Source organism: Sitodiplosis mosellana, unplaced genomic scaffold, assembly GCF_009176505.1.
Source record: "Sitodiplosis mosellana isolate CC-2019 unplaced genomic scaffold, AAFC_SMos_1.0 Smas_scaffold_6191, whole genome shotgun sequence".
Lineage (NCBI taxonomy): Eukaryota > Metazoa > Arthropoda > Insecta > Diptera > Cecidomyiidae > Sitodiplosis > Sitodiplosis mosellana.
In genome coordinates, this window is record NW_022601432.1 from 1396262 (window position 1) to 1423250 (window position 26989).

The 26989-nt window shown below is 36.0% G+C and overlaps 6 protein-coding genes and 1 long non-coding RNA gene across 13 annotated transcripts; 4 read left to right on the plus strand and 3 right to left on the minus strand.

The window, feature by feature from the left end:
• Positions 1-1114: 1114 nt before the first annotated feature.
• Positions 1115-2221, plus strand: LOC129576662 (uncharacterized). The gene is made up of 5 exons (XM_055462028.1): positions 1115-1252; positions 1480-1587; positions 1737-1864; positions 1946-2015; positions 2102-2221. Exons 1-5 carry the CDS (start codon positions 1211-1213, stop codon positions 2159-2161), a joined length of 408 nt encoding a protein of 135 aa, XP_055318003.1. The 5' UTR covers positions 1115-1210; the 3' UTR covers positions 2162-2221.
• A 123-nt stretch (positions 2222-2344) lies between these two features.
• LOC129576663 (uncharacterized) lies at positions 2345-4684 on the minus strand. 2 transcript variants are annotated; one of them, XR_008688910.1, is made up of 7 exons: positions 4305-4684; positions 4149-4198; positions 3937-4063; positions 3555-3756; positions 3306-3474; positions 2884-3223; positions 2345-2816 (listed from the first exon to the last, which is right to left on the minus strand). It is a non-coding gene; the product is annotated as an uncharacterized LOC129576663 (long non-coding RNA). The 2 variants fall into 2 exon arrangements; XR_008688909.1 differs by having other exon boundaries at positions 4149-4684.
• Positions 4685-6979: 2295 nt separating this feature from the next.
• On the minus strand, positions 6980-11002 carry LOC129576653 (rab5 GDP/GTP exchange factor). 2 transcript variants are annotated; one of them, XM_055462017.1, is made up of 7 exons: positions 10637-11002; positions 10272-10567; positions 9890-10134; positions 9658-9815; positions 9196-9452; positions 8597-8839; positions 6980-8360 (listed from the first exon to the last, which is right to left on the minus strand). In XM_055462017.1, the coding sequence occupies exons 1-7, from the start codon at positions 10773-10775 to the stop codon at positions 7392-7394; spliced, it is 2307 nt and encodes a 768-aa protein (XP_055317992.1). In that variant the 5' UTR covers positions 10776-11002; the 3' UTR covers positions 6980-7391. The 2 variants fall into 2 exon arrangements, with proteins under 2 accessions (XP_055317992.1, XP_055317993.1); XM_055462018.1 differs by having other exon boundaries at positions 10272-10564; positions 10637-10991.
• A 695-nt stretch (positions 11003-11697) lies between these two features.
• LOC129576659 (transmembrane protein 11 homolog, mitochondrial) lies at positions 11698-16975 on the plus strand. Of its 2 annotated transcripts, XM_055462025.1 has the most exons (4): positions 11699-11841; positions 14167-14390; positions 14838-15168; positions 15548-16975. In XM_055462025.1, exons 2-4 carry the CDS (start codon positions 14347-14349, stop codon positions 15713-15715), a joined length of 543 nt encoding a protein of 180 aa, XP_055318000.1. In that variant the 5' UTR covers positions 11699-11841; positions 14167-14346; the 3' UTR covers positions 15716-16975. The 2 variants fall into 2 exon arrangements, with proteins under 2 accessions (XP_055318001.1, XP_055318000.1); XM_055462026.1 differs by lacking the exon at positions 14167-14390 and having other exon boundaries at positions 11698-11841.
• Positions 16976-17106: 131 nt separating this feature from the next.
• LOC129576651 (carnitine O-palmitoyltransferase 1, muscle isoform-like) lies at positions 17107-22691 on the plus strand. 4 transcript variants are annotated; one of them, XM_055462015.1, is made up of 10 exons: positions 17107-17816; positions 17871-18311; positions 18690-18823; positions 18930-19530; positions 19660-19859; positions 20008-20346; positions 20456-20909; positions 21105-21357; positions 21437-21543; positions 21651-22691. In XM_055462015.1, the coding sequence occupies exons 2-10, from the start codon at positions 18171-18173 to the stop codon at positions 21726-21728; spliced, it is 2307 nt and encodes a 768-aa protein (XP_055317990.1). In that variant the 5' UTR covers positions 17107-17816; positions 17871-18170; the 3' UTR covers positions 21729-22691. The 4 variants fall into 4 exon arrangements, with proteins under 4 accessions (XP_055317990.1, XP_055317989.1, XP_055317988.1 ...); XM_055462014.1 differs by having other exon boundaries at positions 17886-18311; XM_055462013.1 differs by having other exon boundaries at positions 17974-18311.
• A 135-nt stretch (positions 22692-22826) lies between these two features.
• On the plus strand, positions 22827-24906 carry LOC129576656 (mitochondrial E3 ubiquitin protein ligase 1). Its single transcript, XM_055462022.1, has 6 exons — positions 22827-23244; positions 23313-23482; positions 23625-23770; positions 23856-24123; positions 24189-24402; positions 24470-24906. The coding sequence occupies exons 1-6, from the start codon at positions 23122-23124 to the stop codon at positions 24587-24589; spliced, it is 1041 nt and encodes a 346-aa protein (XP_055317997.1). The 5' UTR covers positions 22827-23121; the 3' UTR covers positions 24590-24906.
• LOC129576654 (FGGY carbohydrate kinase domain-containing protein-like) lies at positions 24897-26891 on the minus strand. Its single transcript, XM_055462020.1, has 4 exons — positions 25991-26891; positions 25782-25923; positions 25470-25695; positions 24897-25365 (listed from the first exon to the last, which is right to left on the minus strand). Exons 1-4 carry the CDS (start codon positions 26889-26891, stop codon positions 25003-25005), a joined length of 1632 nt encoding a protein of 543 aa, XP_055317995.1. The 3' UTR covers positions 24897-25002.
• Positions 26892-26989: the final 98 nt, after the last annotated feature.

The window sequence follows — 26989 nt, forward strand, 5'->3', positions numbered from 1 at the left end:
GCAGAGAGAGAGAGAGAGAGAGAGAGAGAGAGAGAGAGAGAGAGAGACTCACAAAGCTCCAATCCATTAAATTACAGTTGAAATTCAGTTTTTAATTGGCATTCCATTGGTCAGTTGGCATTTGGTAGACAATTATTTCGATGCAAATGCCAATAATTATCTCGTGCGCTCCTTGGATCAATGAAAACCACAAATGAATTCCGATTCAACAGAGCATTTTCAATTCAATCGACAACGATACAAACATATATTTTCAATATTCGTTTTGTGATGTCGAATACATTGAATCAATCGATCGCATTTGAAATGATTGCTCTGTATTCTGAACATGGAGTTTTGCATTAATTTCGATTGATTTTATAACAATTAGTTTTCGCAGACGAATGAGCTTTTCAATCACGGTTACTGTATACTACATATAATAATTGTATTTATATTGGGAGAATTTGGTCCTAATATAGAAAATTAATGGACTGGTTATATGCAATTGTATCTCACCCGACCTAAAACTAAGTAAAACAATTGTTCATTGACGTTTCAAAAAGATGTGTGGTTTATTGATGAGGTAAAATTAAATAGCTTATACCTTCGCACTTTATGTGTTGTGATCTAAGGGTTGGAGACATACTCACACTGAAAAAACACTCGGATTTATTCGGTGTTACTCGGTGATATTTTCAGTGTAATAAGCACATATCTAGCTAATTTTTGCGCAAATCTATTGCAAATGCTTTTCCGGCTGATGATGGTTTATCCCAATCAAGCAACTGAATTGACTGTTCATTGAACAGTGTTCAGTTCGGCTTGCAAAGTGCAAATTATACCAAAGTTTATGGCATGAGTTTGAAATTTTTGATTATCTACCAATGCAACAAAAGTGCGTAAACATTAGAGTCTTCATATGGAATATCATTGTACTTTGCACCATTTTTCTCATTTCATCATTGATTTATTGCATTTGGGAATCACACCTTCAAATGATAACATTTTATGGACGGTAAAATCTAACCTCTGATTATTTTTTATGATTTTCAATTACAACATTCCCGAAAATGCTGTAGTAACAAAGTACGCCTAATTGAACATTCGTATATAAGTGAAGTGTAATACAGTTAGTGTATTAACTCTAGCTCAGTCTTAAAGTGGCAACGTATTTTGAGCCATTCATATTTTCATTTATTCATTTTATACTGGATATTTCTCCAATAAAATGAAACTGTTCTTATCATTTCTACTGGTTGCACTGGCTGTGGTATAGTGAAATTGCAATAATTTTGAAGTTACACTAATTTTAAATCAAGCGGACGCTAAAATAAATAATAAATCATTTCACACAAATCCACATTTGTTCAACATCTTTTTTATTATTTTCGTACGAACATTCCTTATTTGAATTTTCATTGAAGTTTTTGATTACATTTTTTATCGCAAAACAAAAAAACGGAAATTTAAATGAAATTTTTCTGTATCAATTTCAAGTCCGCTTATGGTGTTCCGGATGAATTCGAGCTGGACTTCAATGTGTTCAATATCGGTTGGTTCAATGGCAGCCTTCCAATCGACGAAGAGCAGATACAGTGTATTAGAGTGAGATCGATAATTTACTGCTTTTGTGTCCAATGACTACTGGCCACCATATTAATTGGTCATTGAATTACTAAAATAACGTATTTTAACTGAATGATTTTTTTGATCTTGCATTATTCATGGATTCGTTGCACCGAAAAAAAAATCAGGATGGAACCGTAACAATTATCGAGAACAATCCCGATTTGAAAACATGGTTTGATGACGTCGAGAAAACGGCTGAAAATTTAAAGGAAGCCGGTATTAGATGCTATTCATATTCAGGAATCAGAAAGCAGTTAGTATCATTCTATACCATTCGCTCCTTTTCCGATTTCAAGTGGAATTTAAATGAAATAAATTGGCATCTTGTTTGTAGGGCATGTTTGGCAAAATTAAAAATTTCAGCATTCACTCAATATGCCCGTTTGATGAAATCATTACCAGATGTAAGTTGATTCAATAACAAAAAAAATTGAATTCAATCCGATGACAAAGTGTAAGACTAAATGGCCAATGAATTTAAAATTTGTAGGATCGAAAGGAAATCGTTGATGAAATCACAACTATTGTGAAGGTCTGTCTGGGTATCTAGTAAGCTACATTCGTTCACATGGTTTAAGCTATTCTATGTAATCGAACACTCGAAATAAAATGAAAACAATGGCTATAAAATAAATGTGAAATTAATTCGAAGAATGCATCGTTCAAGGGTAATAATTCGGTGAAACGAACCCATATCAGAAATTGATTATCGATTGAACTAGTAAGCTGTGATTGATCAAGTGGAAATGGTTATTATATGGTTTCTACGGTTTTCGTTGATATGGATGATTGTTCACGTGCTCTCCTTGTGGTATGGAATTCCAATTAGAAACATAAATTCGATCCAATTAGATTGAGCCCATTCAAACGATCGTGGTGCTTATGCATTTAACAGATTGAGTGTGTTAGCTTGAAATTCGCATTTATTACACGGAATTAGACGTTACAATCATTACAATCGTATTGTCGAAATGTTTTTTTTCAATGGAAATCTATAATCAACGATTAGATTTAATTAACTAACCAAGGTCTATGTCTGCTGTTATCGTCATTCCATATCAAAGGCTGATGAGTGAGACCGCGTTCGTTTTTTTTTTTTTCATTTCGCACTTTATGCTCTTTTTCTTCTCTGCTGTATAATATACTTCATCAGGTATAATATTTTAAGGTGACATCAGTTCTGCGTCTTACTATGTTGATAAAGTCTGCTGCGTAAATTGTAAATGAATAATTCTATCGAATGAAAAAGAATACAATAAAATGTTCTTATACCCATTTGCGGCTGATATGGAGAACGAAACGAAGCTTTTGAATAGACATTCTCCATTTTTTTCATTTCAAATTCGTTTTCATTGTTCATTTGAGCGTTTTTCATATACGTATGGTTACATTGAATCGCAAAGCTGAAAGCTTCTAATGATGGAATTCGTGATGACTAATCTTGAACTGCATTTTGAAGGCCACTTAAAGTAAGTCATATCAAGTTTAATGCAAGTATTGGAAGCAATTGGTAAAATCATCTTCAAATTGTACTCGAAGATTTTCTGGCAATTTATTAGCCAAACGGTCGTATTCTACTTTCACTTGTTCGTTGAGCTTATCATAGCATTCCCTGCAATGCGATCAATCGAATTAGATGTCGAAATTACTGGAATTCAAAATAAACCAATCAATCGAAAACCATCCCGACTCACTTTTGTTCAGCTTCAGAAAGTAGTTCAAATTTTTTGGCTTTGTTTTTCAATGAATCCACGGTTCGTTTCACATAGACGCCCCACAGCACGTATTTTGAATTCTTTGCAATAATTGATTTCATCACTTTCTTTCATTCAAAAAACAATATGTAATCAGATCCGCAGCCAACTGCAGTCCATGAAATATGAAGCAAACGAAAATAATTAAATTTTGTAATTGAATTGCTTTTGCAATTCATCGGTTCTTACCCGGCCGCATTCGACCTGATCATCGATCGTGATTGGAAAAATGATATCACCAGCGAATGTAGCCGCTTCATTTGCGAACCATGTCGTTTCCAAGCATTTTGTGAAATCATTATCGAATTGTGTTCGCAGGTTCCCGGGTAACAAACTGAGCAATCGTTTGTATTGCACAAATGCTTCTTGTTTCACCTTTTGTAAACATTCGCTGTGGAATAGGGAAGAAAATTTTGTGAGTACAAAATAAATACGAATGGTCTGTTAAATCTGAGAATGTGAAAACTTATGAAAAAAATTGGAAACACAAACTTTAAATTAAATGAAGCCCCAAAAATAATAATAGCAAAATGAAAACGAACAAAAATATGTGTGGCAAACAATTACTAACACTTGTTCGTTGCCGGTGAGTGAGTTGCATTTTTCTACAATCTCTGCAAATGTTCTAAATGCTTGACCAAATTAAATGTGCCACTTTCAAAGCCCGGATTTTCACTGACAGTCTTCTCAACCAGTTTCTATTGTTGAATGAGAAGAAGAAAAATAATAGAAAACACTTGACAGAAATATTTGACAAATGAAAATGGCACAATGGATGCCTACGAAAATGCAGTCAATTTGCTTTGGAGTTGGAAGCGGAAAGTCATCAACACCTGCAGCACCGTAGGCAGACAAAATGACAAAAATGGTTAATAGAAATTGAAATCTGACTGACATGGGTTTTAGCAGGAATTTAAATTTTAGAATGGCTACATTTACCATTGCTATCGACAAAATGACGTCAACCAATAGTAACACCTTCATTTTGTTCATGAAATTTTTTTTGGCTTCGATCAAGAATCGTTTGAATCGAAATGAGCTTTTGTTTGATGCACTCATTTGTACAAGGCACGATTTTGTACGCAAATTTATATGATTTTCGATTGGAATATTTGTTTTGAAGATTATCGATTAGATAAAACATTTTTTGGAATAGTATCTCTCATGGTTTTATTGGCCAGTTTTAGTTTCGTGTGAGTGTGTTTATGTTCTAGCTTGATATCAATCGATGTTGATGTCGATTAATGTTATTGCCAATTTTTCAACTGTTACAAAGTCAAACATTTCAACAACAATAACAACATGATAGTACACACGGATAAGATAATATTTCAATGGATCGATTGAGTTTATGAAATTTATTGTTATAAATTATGATTGATATAAACAACGCGAAAAAAAAATAAACTTTGAAATTTATGTACATTTCTATTGCTATAGCAATATCGGAATGAACTTTGGATTTTGCCCTGAAATAAATTCAAATCGTACAACAACAATAGCAGCAACCAGAAAGTATGCGCAAAAAGTGCGCAAACTGAAATTGGATGAAAAATAGCGCTAATGAATATGCAAAACTGTTTGTATTTAATTAGCAAGTCGACATATTGCAACAGGTATTGTTGCCGATGGTGAAATTATTTTCCAGCTGCAATTGCAATTATCTCAGAAATGATGTGCACTAAAAGCATGTTCCATTGGATAATTATGCTTGTTCAAAACGGGCCGCTCCAAAACTGTCATAAAGCATAATAAAATTCTCTCGTTGCATCGAGTCCAGCGTACACGTACACACACACACGCCCGAAATTCATATTCCAGCAATTATTCGGGATTTCAGTTGGTGGACTGTGAAATGTACCATGCATCATTTGGCATTGTTTTTGGGGATGAAATATTGAATTTCAGCAATTAGAATGGGGGAGGGCGCATACTATATTATGGCCTCACCAAAATGAAAATCGATAATTTCCGGGACGTTCAAATATTCAATCAGATAGATCTTCAAGTTTGTTGGTTTTCGTTCATACATCTGTTTGTTCGATGAAATTGATGCCGGATGTGGCAGTTGAAGGCACTTCTCAACCGAACCCGTTCCGAAAACACACACAAAATGTCGTTGTTGTTGGTGTGAAATGGACTGTTTCAACTCTATTAAATTGCCGATTAAAAATCGCACCGGGATGCGTTTGTTGCACCCCAAACACAAAGTCAGAACATGGCCCAATGGGCTAAATTGTTATGAGCAATGTGCACAAATGAGAATCAATGTAAAATTACCACAATTCCAAATCAGCCATTAGAATGATGAATTTTACATTGTACAACGAAATTGTGATACATTCGATTACCTTACACCAGTTGGAACGAGTGTGTGCGGGAGACGGGAAGGAGAAGGAGGTTTGGTCTCAGTGGTAAATGTGTGTATGAGCTAATGCCTGTTCAGTGCACGCTCTTTCTCTCTCTTTCTCTCTCTCTCTCTCTCTCTCTCTCTCTCTCTCTCTCTCTCTCTCTTGGTCCCTTGCTCGACACAATCAATCTAAATAGTATGATATACATACGACACAGGCACATACATTTGATGCGCACACAAAACACGGCCGGATTTTTAAATGTTTACTCAGCAAACAGATACCGTAAAGCTCGGTTACCGCATTTATACACGAAAACGACAAGAACATTTTCCATCCATTTGTTTGAGGCAACGGAAACATATAAAAACATTCCAATAAAATTGCAGTTCGGAGAGAGTTGTGTCTGAATCAGAATGACCGACACACATAAGCCTATGCATCGGGGTGTGAGAGAATGCTTGTCTGTGTGTGTGAGAGAGTGTTAGAGTCCCTCTCTCTCTCACTCTTACACTATGCAAACGTAGCAATAGCAACAGCAACAGCCTATTTAACATTTTCGCTTTTGTTTGTGATTTGCTTGGCGAATAATCGAAAATTCAATTTCATCCAGATTTAAAGCTGCAAATTTTAACACACTTTCAATGTGTATAAAATTCAATTACATTGAGTGTCGGAGCATGAACCCTTATGCAAATACACACATCAAACCGCACCGTGCGTTTTCCGTGCACAATTTGCCTCGCCCATCGGATGGGAATTTTAGAATTTTATTCTAAACATTTGAAGAAGAGTTTTCGTTTTGCAAAATTTTTCGAATAATTAAAACATATAAAATAGTCTCATGTACGTGTGCAAACATGGTATGGACCGTATCCAATGGTATGTTTGGATAACATATCCAGGCAACGTTCATTTCACATGAACCACCGACTACTCTTTTTTTCTGCGAATCTTGTTCAAAATTTTGAAGAGATATCCATTTTTCCAGGAAAAAAAACTCCGCAAACTAAATTACATTCATGATTTGTAACCATTTTTTCAACTGCCAAATACTATAAATGGAATAGTAGCAAGATTTCGATTGCATTTTTTTCTCTCTGTTTGTTGTAAAAACTGATTTCAATCCATTCTGGCTTCTCATTGCGCTTGATGATTGTATTTTTGTTTTATTGATGATAAAAACAACGGCAATCTACTTACGAATATGTCGATAGGAATTCGATTGATAGAAAAAAATAATATAATAAACAAAACTAAATGTCTAGTTCGCAATCAAGCGATTTCAGATAATTTATATTTCAAGATATTAACAAACATTCATAACATTTGAAATGACAATTCCGAATAGACATAGATTGATTCAGAAAACAAATAAATTTCAATTCGACCGATTAAATGGAAAAGCAATTGACATTAAGACCTAAATATGAACAAATGAAGTGAAGTGTAGTGACGAAGCATGTGCATGAGCAAATGCAATGCGAATACACTGCACACACATCGGCACAGCAGCCACAGCCACAGACGCACACATAGAAAACAGAAAGGATTTGAGAGAAGAAGAGTGAAGTATATGTCACATGGAAAATACTTAGCACACTAGATAACATGAGCAATTAGTTATGTGAGTTTGTGGTGATGGTGTGATGGTGGTGTCGGCGAAATAGTGGATTTAACTTTGTTGATTGTTCGCATCCGAATAGTTGAGCGAACTAAAGTCGCCGGTATTGCACGATATCGTTGGTATACTTGAATTGGAAAATCCTTTGTAGTCGGTGGCCGTTGGTTTGAGTGGTGATGGTAATAGCACTTGATTGGGTGAATCTTCGCTTTCAATTAATGTTGTTGGTTTTGGGTCGGTTAAACTGATATTCAGTGGTTTTGGCTGCGACGATGATGTTGATGACGACGACGACGACGATGTGGCCACTTGCAATGTACTTTCCACATTACGCAGCGGATCAAATTCGTCCAAATTAAATGATGACATTGAATCCGACGGTTTCAATGCATTTGGTTGATCGGCATTTGTCGATCGACTTTGCATTTCGCCCACATCCTCTGATATACTATTTTCGGCACTGTTGTCCGAAAATGTGAAGTCATAATTGATATTCGTAATGCCTTTTAGGAAATTTATCGGCGCAAATTCATCGGGTGTGGTTTCGTCAAACGATTGATTGTCAAACGATAAACTACACGGACCAAAACTTGGCGATACCGATAAATAGTCGACACTTGGGCTTGATTTTATTGGATCACTTATGGTTGGCAATAACACCTCACTGCAACCAGCAAACGGATCGATATCATCAACAAGCGGATTTGACGATGGAAGCACATCGCTCGCTATTTCTTTTGGTTCATTTTCTAATGCAAACGGGAATGCACTTTCTTTTGATTTTAAATTCATTGATGCCATTGATGACACTAGATTTGATTTGAAATGACCACCACCACCACTGCCGCCGCCACTGTTGCTATTGTTCGACGGAAGATATGCTGGCGGCCTATCTAATGACCTTTTATGTTTGATATTCGATGGTAATAAACTGTCCCGTAACGACTGTAGTGTTTTGATTTCTTTCAATTCAAACGGAGTACGCTGCAGAACGGTGTTCAAATTCCGAGAGAAATTTTCCTAGCGAAGAGAAAGAAAAGAGACAGAGAAATGAAAATTGCGTTTAACAAAATTACGGAAACGAAAAAATGGACACATTTTTCAATGGCATACTTATGTTATGTAAGCTATATAATCGGTAATTATACAGAAAATTTCATTCAAAATTCGTTTTCAACCAAATTAAATCGAAATCATTTGTTTATACAGTATTGACTCTTTTTCTTAATTATTATCCACATTAAACCAAAGTCTACCTTAAACTCAGTAATATCCTTGGTCATTTGCTGTATGCATTCCAATGTTTCGTCATTTTTCTTGTCTAATTGTATGATTGTTTTGCAATTTTCATCCAGCATATGCATCATTTCGCACGACATCAACGCACTCTCCCACACTGAATGGATTGCAATCTGGCCCGTCATCAGCGCACTAAACTCACTTTGTGGCATCGACAATTCTTCGTGTGTCAGATTTTCGATAAATGAAATTGCACAGCACTGAAACAGAATCAAATATAAAACAATTTAAATTCAACGAATGAATAAATCATTTGGAATCAGAGCAAAACTGTTTTTGTGAGCCAATCACACAAATAGCATTCGGAGTGCAAATTTCGAGAAGAAATGTGTTTGGAACAGACAGTTTCCATACAAAACGTTTGCGTACATAAAAAATATTTTTGTGGGCGGATTAATGTAATACAATAGAGATAAGCAACTGTGCTACACAGAAAATACTTTGTTCTGATTGAAGTAAACGATTTGATTGAAAATCTGAATGAAATATTGAAAAAATGTATTCAAATTTTCAACAAAAATCAAGTGGGTTAGTTTTTTTTTTGTCAAAAACATACCAAATTCGTAAAATAGTATCCACCCTCGCCACTATTCAATCGTGAGGCATTACTGAATCGTGTGATATAATTTATGTTGCTATGAAGTCGAACCGGGTTCGCTTTTAATACTACAAAAATTAATGCCGGCAAAAATTCATCCGCACTCGCTGGACCATCCGAACCGTGTTTCAGCAGAGTGAATATATTCCGACAACTACGAACGATACAATCGAGCTTCTCTTGCGGTGACGGAAATGAGTCCATTGAAATTAATTCTGTGGAAAAAATGGCAGAAATTGATAGGAAATGTGAATTGAAGATTTGAACATCAATTAAAATTAACTAATATGATTTTTTGATTAGAAATATAAATAGTGTATCGGTGTAAATTACTGTTTTTAAGCGATTTTACCAAGGGATTTAACCCAATAGCATTTAACATAGTCTGAATGTAACTGAAGTAAAGTCCCATTGTCTTACCGTTAATTGAGCAATAGACCAAATCACGAACATCAGCATTAACTTCGTCAATGCTACACACCAAATGCCGTGCATTAATCCAGCTCAACTGTCTAATGCGTTTGTGAACTGCTGCATCTTTTTGTTCGTCATTGGTGAATGGCGGTGAAAATAGTATTCTTGCGAGAAAAAAAAAAATTGTAAAATACAAATGAGATCGAAAACGAACAAAAAATATGGCTAAGGCTCATACTTGTGATTTCTAGTCATGACGACCTTTTCAAAGAAATCAATGATTTGTTCGATCAATTCGGGCGAGACATGTGCAAATTGTGACTCGGGCGAATTGATAAAATCGGCAAATTTTCCATAGCTATTCTGCACGCTATCGCTCAATTCGGCGATGTTGCTGTTCAAATACTTCTTTTTGATGACATTTTCCAGCATTTGGATGAGATAGGTGAGTTCTTTTTTCGCATTGTCGGGAATTTTCAGGTGCTAAAATGAGAAAAAGTGAAAGTTCATTCAGGGCCGCCAGTCGTCTACTTTAATTGGATTGGACACTATTTGTTCAGCGCGTTAAATAACTTTTAGTTAAGACATTCTTAAGTTTTTCTTTGTCTACACAATCATACCTTGAGAATTTCGATGCATTCCAATTCGAATTTGTCGATAACATGCGGACTGGTGCGTTGTTTAGCTGGTTTACCAATTTCCTTGGCATTCGATGGTTTCTTAAATACTTCGAGTAGATTACGTTTCTTGAGTTTTGCTTTGTCGTCTTTTGCATGTCGATGCGCATCTTTGGAATGTTGTGACTCATGTATCGTTTGATGATCAGATCGCATTGAACTGGAACCGCCTTGTAAAATGGATTTAACTGCCTGCACTTCTCGCTTCAACGGCGATTCTTTGACGCATTTTTTCTCTACTAGCAAAATGGAAAACACATCACCGAGTTAGATTAGGCCAAACGATGATATAAATTCAGTTTGGTTACCTTTTAATTGTCGTATATTCTTTTCGCGATAGCATTTAGAACAGAGCATATCGCACTGTGCATTCCCATAAAATCCACAGCCATTTTTGCATTTTAAATCACGATCGATTCGTAGACCGGATCCTCGTGTTGAATACATTTTATTGTAAATTTCTTTGTTCTTGTATTTGATCAATTGTTATTTTATCTCGATCACAGTCCAGAAAAAAAAATGTGAAGTAGGAAAAACACCAAAAATAAAAAAAACACAATTGAATAATCTAAACATAAATACAAATGTCACTACAGTCTGTTTCTTGTCCCCGTGCAATGTCACTGCAAGGCCTTTCTACTTGGATTGATTCATCGTTTGTGTGTTTTTGATGTGACAGCTTTGCAAACGAAGAACGAAAAACAATACACGAATAAAATGTAGAGTACGCTAGTTGCAAACGTTTGACAGCACACAAGACACACAATAATAACAACAGAAGTAGTAGCAGCACCAGCACCAATCCATTCAAGCGATATATATACACAAATTCGAATTGTTTTATTCTGGAAATACGCACAAAATGCAAACACTTGCAAACATTTAACGTGATTCCAAGCATTTGTTCTACGCAATTTTTTTTTTATCGCTATTTATAGTTCTTTTTTTTTGTTTTCATTGTAAATATCTTTTGAAAATCATGCGACAACACTAGACATCGGGAACGATAACGTGCAATTTTCTTTGTCAGATAGAGATTCGTACGTCTTGTGGGTAAAAAAAACAATTTGCATTGTTTATTTGAGTCGTCACAAAAACATGGTATAACAAAGGCGATTTTATGATTGTGTTTCCATTGGGTGTTTTTCAACAAAATCAAAGGTAGGCGCCGTCGACTCCTCCTGCAACAAAGATCAAGTCTGTTCCGCTGAAGACAGAAACGGTTTGTTTTGGAGCGTCAATAAAAGCTAGATAGATATTTCAAAACGGAGCAAAAGTGGTAAAGAAAATCAGCTGTTTTGCCACTGCAAGAGAGTCACAGTTTGGTGCGCAAACTGTCTGCTTTTTTCAGCTCATTCGACGATTCGACAGAACGCAGAGTTTTGACAGCTGGGACCTGGTGCAGGAGAGTGTGTGTGTGTATGTGTATGGTGCGAAGTAATTTTGCGTTTACATTTTCCACATAAACTTCTTCACTCAAATAAGTCATTGAAATGGTCGGCATTAGTGACAGGTAAATATAAAATTTTCGTGATCAAAATATTGAGGAAATTTTTTTTTTTCAACAATCAATACAAAATGTGGGCATACGATATAAGTATTTTTTTTTTCTCGCTGTTTGCCAATCAAATCACAATGGGGAAAGAAAAATTCAACTGTTTGTCATTCGTTTCGAGGAGCATTTGATGTGTTCGGTTTTTATTTTTTTTTCTTCTGTGTGTGGATTATTTGTGATGTTACACCACCATGCACATAGCACATGAATCGCATTTTCTTCACGCTCCTATGCGAACGAATTTCACTTGAAATGAATAGAACCAGTTGAGTTCTTTTTTTCTTCTCTCTCTTACTGTGTATCTGTTGCGTAACACATGATATCAATAAAATATCCGATATCATTCGTAATCGATTTATTTTTGGGCACAACTAATCGTTTTCAAGGCAACATTTTTTTTTGTGTGTGTGTGTATCGTTCGAAGACGATGAAGAAAAAAACAATTTTTTTCCCTGTTTTTTTTTTTTTTCAATTTGTGTGTCTTTTTTTATCTTCTTCAATTTGGTTTTTTTTCTTGTCTGTTTCTTATTGAAAGCAACGTTTTGAACAAGTTACGTTTTATTTTCCGCACCATGTCACCACCGACTTGAAAAAAGCACTGCACTTTACTTACGCAAAAAATACAATCAATTTACAACGAATTCGGTCGAATCAATGAAAGCCAATTGAGATTGATTTTTCTATCTCTCTCTCTCTCTTTCTCTCCCTTCCAATTGAGATGCATGCTAGTGTATAGAATTCGCTTTTATCGATTCTTATTCGATTCAGTACGTACGCATTGTGAATACTAAGTAAAATTGGCTGTTATCATTACATAAAGTAACCGCAAATTTTCGCATTCAATTGTCTCGCTCTCAATTTCCTTTCTGATTCTCTTTCTCTCTCTCTCTATCGTTCTGGCTTGCTTGTTCGCTCGTTCTCGATATTTACTCACTCATTAGATACTCGTCCACCTTTTTCATCACAGCCACATGTGACCATCAGCAACTATTTGATAGTTAGCCGATTTGTTTTCATTATGTCTTTCGTTATCATTATCATCGCATCGTTTAGCTGTTGTATAGTTCGGTGTTGTGTGCATGCATGTGATCAATGTGTCTGCTATTCAAATGATACAAATTACGGTTGATTGTGACTTTATGTACAAAATAGCCCGTAGACATAACAATTATGAACCGTAGCCATACCGTGGTTGTGATATCATTCATTTTACGTTAGCATCATATGTGGTTGTTTAGTATCTATCATTCGTGGACTTTTTTTTTTAAATTGGCTCTTCATATACTAACGTAAAAAGTGAAAAAAAAAATACGGAAAAATTCATCAAAAAATCACTCGAACTCAACCAAGTATTGCCAAATATTTAGTCATTATTTTAAGTCAATCATTTTTTTGTTGTTGTTTGCTATTTTGATTTGTCTTTATTTTCGACGCGTTTTTTTTTCCTTCTACTCTGTACGTTTTTGTTATCACGTATAGAAAAGTGATATGGTTTCGAATTCATATTGAGCATCATCACATACGATGGAGATCGAAAGCAATTCAGCCTATAGATAAACATTTATTTTTTGAGTGTGTGTGTGTGTGTGTGAATTGACATTTATTGTATTACCATTATCATATTATCGAAAATTATTATTGAATGTGCAATTGTGCATGGTTGGCCGACATGGAAACTGTATGCGACTCCTCCTTTTCATTTCTATTTTCGTTGAGATCCGAATTAGTTGAAATTGAACATGAGACATAAATAAGAACGAAGCAAACGAACGAAACACATGATAAGTTAAAAAGTTTTGTGCATTGTGTGACATAACCTTGGCATGCAAATTCATAGATAAAGACGGTTACTACGACATCGGTAGCACATCTCTATAAATATATATGATATGTATAGATGGATGTATAGATAAAAAAATACATACACACTTACGCAAACATATACGCTAGCAACAATTCGCGCCACTTTGGTCATTTGTCTTTATTTATTTATTTTTCTTCTGTTTTATATTGTGTCGGCGCTGTTTAATTGAGCTTTGTTCATTCATTTTGCTTTATTTTTTCGTTCGGTTTTTGTGTTTTTGTTTTGTTTTCAATGTTGATCTCAAACGTACAACAACACAGCAATATACATAGAAACAAATTGCCGCAGTCTCATTGTGCCAGAAAAAAAAAATTTCATTGCATTTTTTTTTCTTCAATTGCTCAAAACGCATCACGTCCACATGAATTTTGTGAAGATGTGCACACACCTAATTGATAAACAAACAATTTAATTATTAGCTAATCCAGGATTTGAACATTGTTGCGAACTACCAGAAGAACCTTTTATCATACATTTCCCATATTCGAAACGCTCGAGATCACGATAACACGTTGTGCAAAAAACAAATAAACCGTAAAACAAAGTAACATAAGGATAACCAAAATAAAATAACAGACACACAGACACATACACAAACAATGTCATTCAGTCAATATACATCGAAACCTCTGAGTCCAATCGAGTAAGAGATTAATCCAATATTATCCAAGTAGTTTAAGATAGCAATTTTTTTAGCCATCAAAAAAAACTCGTTCGCTCTATTTCTCTCGCACATAAACACACTCTCTGTCAACATATATTGACAGGACTTTTTCTGAATCTAGCATACGCATATTTTATCATTTCAATGGTTTCGGTGTTTTTCTTTTCGTTTGCATTTCAAACACTTTGATATCAATGTTCGGTTTTGTTTTTAGTTGTCAAATTATTTTACTGATGGACCCAATATTTCGTTGCATGAGCGATGATTGTAATTTGCATTGCGTTGATGTTTTGATTTTCTGTTTCGTTCTGTTTAATGCGCTTTGTTAGTCCGATTGATTACTGATTTACTAATTGATTTTTCATTGTTGCTATTCCATTTCTTTCTCTCTCTCTCTCTCTCTCTCTCCATAAAATGTGCGTGCAGCGAGGATAAATCCACAACCACACAAGTTATTCGTGAGGTGTACGAAGGCGATGAGCATGATACATTCGAAAATGAGCTAGAAAAAGCACTCGAAGCCAAAGTGAAATACATCATAATTGAACCGCAACGTTTGGGCGATGAAACGGCACGATGGATTCGGGTGGGAAATTGCTTGCACAAAACGGCTGTGGTTAGTGGTTTGGCATCGATCGTATGCGGTGCAATAATGCCGGAACGGCCGGTGTTCAGTGCACCGTTGTGTGCGATTTCGATTTTCTGCACCGGACTCTATACAGTTAGCTGGAATGTCGATTATTGTTGTCAATATCAGGTGAGATGCTTGGGAATCGATCAAATTTCGATGAAAATTGACTATCTCATGTGGAAATTGTAATGACTGAGGAGCTAGCCCATTCATTTTGGACTTTTGGCTAGTTGCCTGATAGTTACTCTTCAGCTAAAATGTCCGAAATTAGTCGTCTGTCTGAAAAAAGAAAATAGCTGAAAGTGAATTTGGTCTGAATTCAGCCAATTTAGCCAGTCTTAGTTGTTTGCCGCTGCATACAACTGAGTAACTCTTAGTCATTTTATTTACACACGAGATTTTTTGCCGAAAATTGATCATTTCATTTTATTAATACCACTTAAAAATGATTTTTGATTCCAGTACTCATGTCTTTTTCCTTCTTTAATTGGTTTGCCATCAACAGGTCGAGACGGATCCGAAGAAATTAGAAAAAATACCCGACTTCCAAAATTTCTCATCACCAGTAGCATTAGTTTATACGAAAAATACTCGCACAAAATACCTACATCGGTCCGTAACACTGTTAGCAACCGCATTCTGTGCATGGACACTCTACGAAGCGTACAAATAGAACCAAACCAAAATACACCAATCAAATATCCCCAATAAACATACATCAAGCGTTGGAAATTTCAGAAAAATTTATCGTTTTGTCTGTCTGTAAATGAGAATGCTGCGCGCAGAATGGCTAACAACAACAATAAAACACAACACATCATAGAGGACGGTACATACTCGAAACAACAACAAGAAGAACAGCAAACCATCAATCGGTGTTCATATTTTTAATTGTTAACAAAATCATCCGTTTGAGGGAGGAAAGGAGAACGAGCGATTACAAAATGCCATACTAGCCAACAAAACACACAACAAACAAACAAAAAAAAACACAGGCAAAACCAATTTTATGGGAGAAATTGTATTTTGAAACAAACAAAAAAAGAAGAGAAAAAAAACTATATTACATTAATGTTAGGGATTATAAAGGTACGCTTGAAGCGAATTAAAATGGTTTAGTTTTAACTGAAGAGAAAAAAAGAGAGAAAAAAACACAATAAAATCAGAGATATGAAACCAGAGATGAAACTATTTTAGAACAGAGAAACTCTATCTAAATGCCGTTGAATGGAATACAAACGTAAAGCAGAGAATTACTACGCCAATTGAAATACAAAGTGGAATAATTAGAAATATTTAAATAAATTCAAAGACAAAGTTTATTTAAAAAGCAATTCAAGCGAAATCAATTTTCAATACACACACACACACAGAAGAAGAAAACATACATCACGAATCGACGTGAAAAAAGAACATATTTTATCTAGTTTGTTTTAGCTCTTGTTCGAGAAATATACGAATCACAGGGTTGTTCAAAATGTTGCTGTCGAATGTCATCTTCGGAAGTGTCCGAAGGTTTTTATTTATTTGGATTATTGTTGTTGATTTTGTTTTTCTGTCACCAATACATGCCAACCGCTTGTCAGAAATAGCGCCACGAATGAAAGAAGAGAAATAGAAATCGAAAAACCCAAAATCCTATATGCATGTGCCGAACCATTTGGGGTAAAATTGATATTTCTCATGCTAAATTACAATCAGCTAAAACGAAAGACAAGTCAAAAACTTATACGGGTGTAATAATTGGAATGAATTATCCTAAACTTATGCAAAGCAATCGGAGTATTTTTTGTAGAAATCGAAGAAGAAAAAAACTTGTGCGTTAACGAACGACAAATCGAAACATTGACATTCAACAGCATCTTTTAACAATCCTGTGCATATAATTTTATAGAAAACGAATAAAAAAAAATGCTATAGAAATTCACTAGAATCCACGGGAGTTTGGTTTTCGTCGTTCAACTGTAAATTTAAATTGAAATTCCAGCTTGAACCGCATCTTCAAATGAAGAACATTTTCAAATTAAACCGAAACTATGAAAACCGCCAAATTGTTTCGAACGAATCCATTTCACACTCATACACTCTCGCCCGTTTGCCTGGCCAAAATCGAAACGTCGTTACAGTCAGTGCCAATATATACAACGTAATTTTATATTGACGCATGTGCGTGTACCGTCCATTGATCGTGTGTGTTCGTGCTGTCTGCACAGAGACCAGCAGCTCATGAACACACCGATATGGCTGATATCGATATCGGTGAGTGAGTTAGTGTGCGAGTGTGTGACAAATGGGTGCTGAGCGCGAACGAGAATGCATACAAAAGATACGATACGATGTGCAAAAGTATGTGTGGCGCTACGGAGACTACCGCACGCTGCAAATACTAGAAGAAAAAAAACCCAGTCGTTCATGTAGTCCGTTTTCACATTTGTGTGAGCTGTCAAACGCTTGGTTTTTATTTATGGTAATTCGAAATAAACAAATGCAAAAACAAAACACAAAATAACGCATTTCAAAATTGGTTTTTCGGTTTGACTGTAAATTAAATCCGGTGTAGTTACCGTTTTTTCTCTTCGCTTTTGCTGTCGCGTTCAACGATACAACGAAACAGCAAACGAATCGTTGGTTTTTTCTTTCTGCTTCTTCGGCTTGCGAAAATTGTATGTGTGGAAAATTCATCCTGTTCACTTTGATTCACGAAATGCGCATTTTTCTATCGGCTGGAAAAATGTGGACTTTACTTCGATGAGACATACGAAATTCGCATAGAAGTAAGAGCATAAAAATTTATTGGCATTCGCAGCAAATCCATTGACTCATATCAGATTTTTATTTTCAAGTTCAACAAAACAACGCACAAAAGTTGAAAGTTGACAAATTTTTTTTTTTTTTTTTTTTCGTTCGTTTTTTTTCGCTGTCAATCAACAGCACATAATAGAAAAAATTGTGTCTTAAAAGTCACTGCCACAATAGCAACGAAAGTTTTATCCAAATATTAACCAAGTGAACGCACCACAATTGAAAACAAAAACCGTTCGAAAAGTGTTTTGTGTCGGATTTCCTTCGATTTTTCGCCACATTTTTTTGCTTCTGATTTTTTCGTGTGACAAACGAGAGACCGTGGAATGGCTGAAGCGCATCAAGCTGTTGCATTCTCATTTTCAATAACACACGAAGGATGGGACATCAATTACGATCGTGAAGTGCTTGATTTGATTTGGGACTCAGGTGTTCGATCGTGGAAGAAGCGTTTCGCACGTTTAAGAGTAAGTAATTTTGTGTGAGTAGACATGGTTCGATAGTCCGATCTTTATTTATAATAATAAAAAAAAAATTAAATCGAACATTGCACTGATGTGATAAGTATCTACAAGATAGTTATCTAGTGCGCGCAAATTTGTGACGCAATCAATCGATGGAACAGACTTTTGCCGTCGGTTGTTGCATTTTTTTCTCTTATCTTTAATGGCTGGGCGCAAAGTTCACAGTGGGATTGATAGAACGCGTGCAGAAAATTGCCACCACAATTAATTGCTCGTAACATTTATTGTTGCTCATACAAAAACGAACAAACTTTTCAATGAGAATGCCAAACTCGTTTTTCTGAGTAATTATTTGATTTTGTTGTTGTTGTTTTCATTTAGAATGGGCTACGAAATGGTGCCTATCCAGCTCATTTACATAGTCTTTGGATCATCACAGCCATTTTGGCTGGCCTACATCTCACCGGTAAAACTAAATTCGATACAATCAATTTTATTCTCTCGCTGCTTCCCGGGTAAGTGGATATGTTTTGGCTGCACTTCATGTCATTTTTTTCGTATCAATATTCACGATTTGCAATTTTCAATGTAATTACAATCAGAATGTTACACATTTTACAGCGATACACTACCATGGCAGTTGTTAGCATGTTTTTTGATGGGTCTCGCGATATGGCTGACGATTTGCTTCGTCATGCGAAATACTTTGAAATTGTTGCTCATGTACAAAGGTTGGATGTATGAATCACGCGAAAAAGGCAGTAAAATCTCACTCACCACACAGCTATGGGCTGGAGCAACGAGAATTTTCTCCTCATGGAATACACCTTCTTTGTACAGTTTTCAAGGTTCATTGCCAAATCTCCCGCTACCCTCTGTACACGACACAATGCAACGATATTTACGCTCCGTTCGACCGCTACTTGACGATGACAATTACAAGCGAATGGAGCAATTGGCAAAAGAATTTGAAACAACCATTGCACCAAAGCTGCAGAAATATCTGGTGTTGAAGAGCTGGTGGTCGGCAAACTATGTGTCGGATTGGTGGGAAGAATACGTGTACTTGCGCGGCCGTTCACCATTGATGGTCAACAGCAATTTTTATGGCATCGACGCACTTTTCCTCGAAAATACACGCAAGCAATCGGCTCGTGCGGCCATGGGTATCAATCTTTTGCTACAATTCCGTCGTTTGGTCGAGAGACAAGAACTTCAACCGGTAAATTTTTTTCATTGGATTTTTGTCTGGCAAATTTACTAGTCAAATTGGCTGGTATTTTTTATTGCTCTACGAAATAAATTTAATATCCAATGTACTAAGTAAACTATTGTTTGGCATTGAGTTTAGATCATGGCTCAAGGATTAGTCCCGTTGTGCTCATGGCAGTATGAGCGCATTTTTAATACCGTTCGAGTTCCAGGAGTTGAAACCGACAAAATCATTCATTACATGGACTCGAATCACATCGTTGTGATACACAAAGGACGCTACTTCAAGGTTATCATCTATCACAAGGGCCGATTGTTGAGGCCTAGCGAAATTCAAGTGTAAGTACGAATCGCCATTATAAAAACCACATTAACTTAGTCTGTGTGCGATTTTTCCTCAACAAGTCCATTCCCGCTTCGTGTCATTCGGGTATGGTTTTCAATTTTTTTTTTTTTTTTTTTCATTGGAGTATTTTAATTTTTGCAGTCAAATGGAAGAAATTCTTAAATCGGAGGATCCATCGTCACCAGGTGAGGATTTGCTTGCTTCGTTAACGGCTTGGAATCGCACTAAATGGGCTCAAACACGAAATTCAATGTTCAACAAAGGCATCAACCGCATTTCACTTCACACCATTGAATCGGCCGCATTCGTTGTATCGCTTGATGACGAAGACTACGAAACCGATATCTACAAAGGTGCTCAGCTAGACTCATTTGGCAAAGCCATGTTGCATGGCAACGGACACAACAGATGGTTTGATAAGAGTTTCAATCTATGCATCGGTACAAATGGACGAATCGGTTTCAATGCTGAACATTCATGGTAAGGGAACGTTTTTTCGTCGATATTTTCTATTTGGCTTTGATTGAATTTCTAACTTGTTTTTTTCGCATTGATATTCCAATTGTATACTTTTTTATTTGTACAACAGGGGCGATGCAGCTGTTATGTCAAATGTTTGGGAATTCGTTGTGATGGAAGAAGTTCTACAAAATGGCTACGATGAGAATGGTGATTGTATTGGACAGCCTGAATTCATACCACCAACACCAAAACGAATGGCATGGGATCTAAAAAGTCCCGAATGTATAGCCGCCATTAATGAGGCAAATGCGGATGCACAAATTCTCATCAGAGATCTACACCTACGCATTTATGCGCACGATCATTATGGAAAGGGTTTCATGAAAAAATGCCACCTTTCACCCGACGCCTACCTTCAAATGGCGCTACAATTGGCTTATTACCGTGATGCTGGCCGCTTTTCATTGACGTATGAAGCATCGATGACTCGACTATTCCGTGAAGGACGTACAGAAACTGTACGACCATGCACTATCGAATCAGCTGCTTGGGTCAAATCCATGCTCGATGAAAATACAACGGTAAATTAGAAGACATTTATTTTTTTATTTTAATTAATTTTTAAATTAGTATTGAAAAATGAATTTTGAACAAGAAGTTCCATTTGAATTGAATACAAATTTGATATGCATGCGTATCAAAAGCGAACAATACTTTGAAATTAGCTAGCGTGAAAACGAAAATTGTTTACAAAAATCATTTATTATTTGTCAAAGGCTGAAAAACGCATTGAACTGCTGCGCATTGCCGCTAAACAACATCAAAAGGGCTATCAAGATGCGATGTGCGGCAAAGGAATCGATCGACATCTGTTTTGCTTGTACGTTGTGTCCAAGTATTTGGAAGTTGATTCGCCATTCCTAAATGAGGTGCTCAGCGAACCATGGCGATTGTCGACCAGTCAAACGCCGCACGGTCAAACCAATAAAATGGACTTGCGTAAATACCCAAACTGTATCAGCGCAGGAGGTAATTATCAATGCAATATTAATTGAAATCCTTTATCAAGCATAAATACATCATTTCCAAACATTCCAATTTATTTCAGGCGGTTTTGGACCCGTTGCTGATGATGGATACGGCGTATCTTACATCGTTGCCGGCGAAAATCTTATTTTCTTCCACATATCATCCAAAAGAAACTCTCCGCTGACGGTAAATCTTGTCGATTCATTTCTTTTTATGTTCATTTTCCTAAGGAATCCATCCTAAAACTTATTTTTCTAAAATTTAATCAATTTTTCCCCAATTCTCATTTTTAGGATTCAGAGAAGTTTGCAAAACAAATTGAACGGGCGCTACTTGATATCAAAGAGCTGTTCGATGGTCCAAGCAAGTAAAGAAGAAAAAAAAATGGCAAAATCGAGAGGCTAGAGCGCATTGATGAATGCCGTTATTTATTTTTGTATGAAAGAAAGAAAATCTTTAAGATTCCAACAAGTCAAAACAAAACAACAAAGCACACTGAACTATTTTCAAGAAGCGACGAAACAAGTATATTTATATTCGGGTAACATTCAGACAAATCGAATCCAACAATTTTACATTACATTGAATAAGATAGTAAAGAAAAGAAGTAGAATAAAGATGAACGCAGAAAATACCAGGCTGAAAACAGTTCAAAGAGAAAGCTTTAACATGAATTCACTCCAAGAAGTCATTGTAAAGAAGAAGGAAAGCCAAGTGATTGAACTGGATGGAACGACGCACATTCAATATTATTTCCAATCATTCACAACAAAGTGTTCAACCGCCGCATACAAAATATCGACAGAAAGAAAGTATTGTTATCTTATATATATATATATTATTGACTCGCAGAGATTAGGTTAAAAAAAAAATTAACAAATTATTATTTTCTTTTCATGTCTTGATTTTTATATCAAAATTTACATTCCATAACTAAAATACAAAAAGCAAATTAACCAAAATTTCAATGAACAAAAAAAATGTATTCGTAGTATTTGATTGGACGTTAGATGGCTTGTCTTACGAAATATTCGTGGACAATTCGCTAGGAATTTCATTGTTATTAATCGAAAGGAAAAAAAAGTACAGCTCAAAGCAACAAAACATTCAACAAAACCGTTACGGTCTATTTTCCATTGTAAAAGAGTATTTGACCTTTAGAGAAATCAAAAAAAAAGAGACGATAGACATAGCAAAAACAAAACCTAAGACAAAACATATAAAAATCATATTTGTTAGACAAAGAGAATTATGAATGAAGTAATAAAATAATCTACTAATTGTGAATTGGACCGATCAAAGAAATAAAGATTTGCGTGTACCTCAAAGAATAAGTCGGAAATGTGTTTCTCTATTTCAAAATATTTATTTCCGGCAGAGATCGATTTCGAATGACCACTCCATAACAGTCAATACAATTATATTCTATCGAATTTAAAATGTTACCTCAAATTTCGTATATTGGCGCTAATCTACACACTCACACATACGCACCAAATCTAATAGCTGTCATTCTCATCTGACATTTCTCACAACTGAAGGCCCATCGATATCGAGCAGAGCAAATGTATTACGTGCTGTGAAAATGAATTTGTGTAAACATTGAGTTTTGAATTTAAACGAAAAAAAAGTCTTTCCAAAACAAAGTGATGTTTTATCATTGAAATTCAAATTGCACAAATAAATTATTACATAAACTATTCTAACCTCAAAATTCGACGCAATTTGAATAAACAAAAGAAGAGGAGAGAGAGAGAGTAGAAAATGAACAACAGTATCGGAATGGATTATTTACAAGAGGCAATCGTGCTGGGCATCGATGTCATTATCTTTGGACTGTGTCTCAAGGGCTATCACAACCATAAGAACACTATTAAAGCATTGAAGGTAGTTCTTCACGCTTTATTTTCACAAAAATGCTTCGATTTTCACTACTTTGTTGTGTTTTATTCTAGGAAGCACCTCAGTTGGCCATCGACAAAGACCTTAACGACTATGTTGGAGCACAAAAGAACCGAAAAATCCCATATGCCATCGTTCGGGGCACAGTTGAACCGATCGGAAAACCTCTACAGAGCATTATGTCACCATCGGTGACCGGAGTATTGCAAGTGATTAAAGTCAAGTGAGTCTCACCACTGAAAATTGGTATCTACGCGATTGATGTCCATCAATTGTTTAACGAAACTTTGTTGATTGCTCAACAAAAAGGAGTTAAAGAGAAAAAAATGCCACTCATTCGAATTGCATTCCATTTTTTTTCGTAGTGAACATCGAATAACCAGAGGTTTTGCTGGATTTTGGACAGAAAACAGAAAACTATTCCATGTTTCATCAAGTGAAGTGCCATTCAAAGTAACGAACAAAGACGTTGGAATTGAAATAATCGACGCATTGTCTGCTGAAATTTTAGGTACTGAAAAAAAACTTAAACGCAATTGTTTTGACTTTTAAAAGTCTTTGTTGAAAAAAAATTCGTTACATTTTCGATTTTTCAGACTTGGATATCATCCACGACAGCTATGAACCGTCATCGTTATCATTTTTCGATCATGTATTTGGATTTTTCTCGGGTATTCGACAACGAGGTTTGCAAACCACCGAGGAAATTCTTCGTGATGGCAGTTTCATAACAGCTGTTGGCGAATTGGAATTGGATGGAAATCATTTGAAATTACAGGAATCAAACATTGGGCCAATGTTTTTGACAACAGCCACAAAAAGTTCATTAATTCGTCGATTTGAACAAGCCAAAAATGGAATGCTGTAAGCGAATTTGGATTTCAGCTTTTTTTCCCTTTTATTTAATTATTTTTTTTCAATTTGTTCAGATCAAAAGTGATCATCTGCGGTACGATTGCTGGCATTTTGACCGCAATAATTATTCGAAAAATTTATTTGCGCAAAAAGCAAGAGCGTGTCGAACGGAAATTAAAAGAGTCACTGGAAAAGGCGCGCCGTGAACGAAGGCAACAATCAAGGGCACAGCCACGTGAATTGAGAGACGATGAGAAATGTGTTGTTTGTGTTGAAAACCCAAAAGAAGTATGACTTCATCTGTTATTCAATCAATGACAATTTCACTGACAAAAATTGCTTTTCTATTTCACAGGTGATTTGCTTACCTTGCGGCCATGTATGCCTTTGTGAGGATTGTTCGGCTAAAATTAAGATTAGTTGCCCGGTGTGTAGGGCAACAATTGATAATAAATCAGTTGCATTTATCTCGTGAATTTTGATTGTGAATCAACCGCCATATAGACACAGTTCCTTAGTTGAGACGAAGTACTAAACAATCTCACAAATGAACGTTGCAATGTGTAATTTACTCAAAACAAACGAATTTGAAGCAAACGGGATCAACAGAGGTCGAATTTGCAACAACCGTTAACCATACAATATTATGTAGTTATATAAAAACCTCTTGAAAAAAAAAACTGTTGATTTTGGATTGGGCTTTTAGATGCTTTGTAAATAATAAAAATGTTGCTTTGAACGTTCTTGTTTTTAATTAGGAGGGAGAATAAAACAGTTTCGCATATGAAAAAAGTTTTGCTTTTAATATTCTGACTACTTTGTTTACGTTTTTCCGCATGTTTCCAGTTTATTTACACTTTGGCAATGGAATGAGAATATCGTCTGGATTTAGGATGAGTACATGATTTCTTTATATTTCAATTGATCTTCGACCATCATTCGGAACACTTTGTATTTTCGTTCATGATAGTTGCGAAGCGTTGGATTCGGTCGAACCACTGCACATCGGCTTGACATTCCCTTTGAGGCGGATTCCAGAGATGGGAACACTTTGGCTGAGCAGGCACCCAACATCGCCGATCCAACGAGGACCATTTCTTCTTCATCGGGCACCAACACCGGCAACGCACATGCTTCAGCATGCGTCTCCACAAACAATTGATTCTTTCGCAATCCACCACAGATCAACAGCGAATGGAATGGTTTTCGACCACTCTCTTTCAGTTGATCCAAAATATGCCGAGTTCCATACTAAAAGGGAGATTTAAAAAGGGCCATTAAGTGAAACATTTTGAAAGAAAACAAAAATTAAGTTTTCTTTTGAATCACAATAAATCGATTTCATAATCACTTACAGATAATGCTTGAATAAAGCCAAGGTAAGTAAGTGCTAAATTATCAATGGTTGACGACATGGTGAGACCACAAATCATGCCTTTGATCGTTGAATCGGCCAATGGTGATCGATTTCCGTGCAAATCAGGCCAAACGTGGAAGTCTTCCGTTAAGAAATGTACACTGCTCAATTTTTGCTCCTTAGCCATTCGGAATAGTTGATGGTTGAGATATTCAAAGACATGTCTACCAAATTCAGGTGTGAACAAAAAATGGAATTGCAATTAATTGTAGGGAATTCATCGGATCCATCAGTTCAAAAATTAACTTACAATTTGTTGGCGTTTTCAAGTGCTTCTTTATAGGCGGGATGGCTCTTGACAATGTAATCCAAAAGGAAACCAGTGGTGCTTTGGCCACCTTCGTGCAGGTAAAATCCTGGGAAAATAGCGTCTTTATATGGTCCCCAAATGCCTGAATTGAAAATTGTTCAAATAATTCTTTTTTGCATTGCAAAAAATCTTCTCTAATTGCATCTCACCACAAGCCCAAATCAATTCCTTTTCCACCGACATATGGCATGACGAAGTGCCGCAAATCAGAGCCATTTTCGATGAGATCGACTCATTAACACCCTCAGCATGACAACCTAGCAGACATAAAGCGCCGGCATGAGCATCAATCATCGATCCCGCCACCGGCGTTCCAACATTCAATCCCAACTCTCGAGCAGCTTGTTCATTTAGTCCTTGCCCAATGGCAGCACCAGGCGTCGTTACATTTTTACCCAAAATCGCAAAATCATTTTCACACAAATCTGTCAAGCCGAGTTTCTCGAAGAAATCACGGGACCATGTATGATTGATTCCATCATAGTTCCATTTGCAAACGATTGAACACAACGATCGTGTATCGTCTCCTGTGCATTTCCACGTTAAAAAGTCCGGTAAATCAAAAAGTTTGCCCACTTTCGACCAACACTGCTCATTCAGATTCGATTTCAACCACAACACTTTTGGTATCTCCATTTCCAATGAAACTTTTCCTCCAACACATTTCAACAGCTCATGTTTTGTGTCATTGATTTGACTTGCCTCTTTTCCAGCACGATGATCCATCCACAAAATTATATTCTGATTATTATCACCCGTTGTACTCACTGTTAATGGCTTATCATTTTTGTCAACGGCTACCAGCGAACATGTCGCATCAAAACCAATACCAGCGATTTTCTCCTTTGGACAATCATGAGTTACCGTCTGCACACATTCACAGATTCCCCTCCAAATATTATCGGATGATTGTTCGTAATGATCCGGCAGTGGATTCCATGTTTTTGTCTCTTTAACTTGCACTTTGTGAACACGGCCAGTTGAATCGACCAGCGCAGCTCGACAGCTGCCTGTACCAACATCAACACCAACAAAATATGTTTCAGACATTTTTATTGAAAACAAAACAAAACTACGAAAATTAGAAAGAAAAATCACAAAATTTGCACCCAATATCAATGAGACAGAACGTAAAAATGAAACGAGAA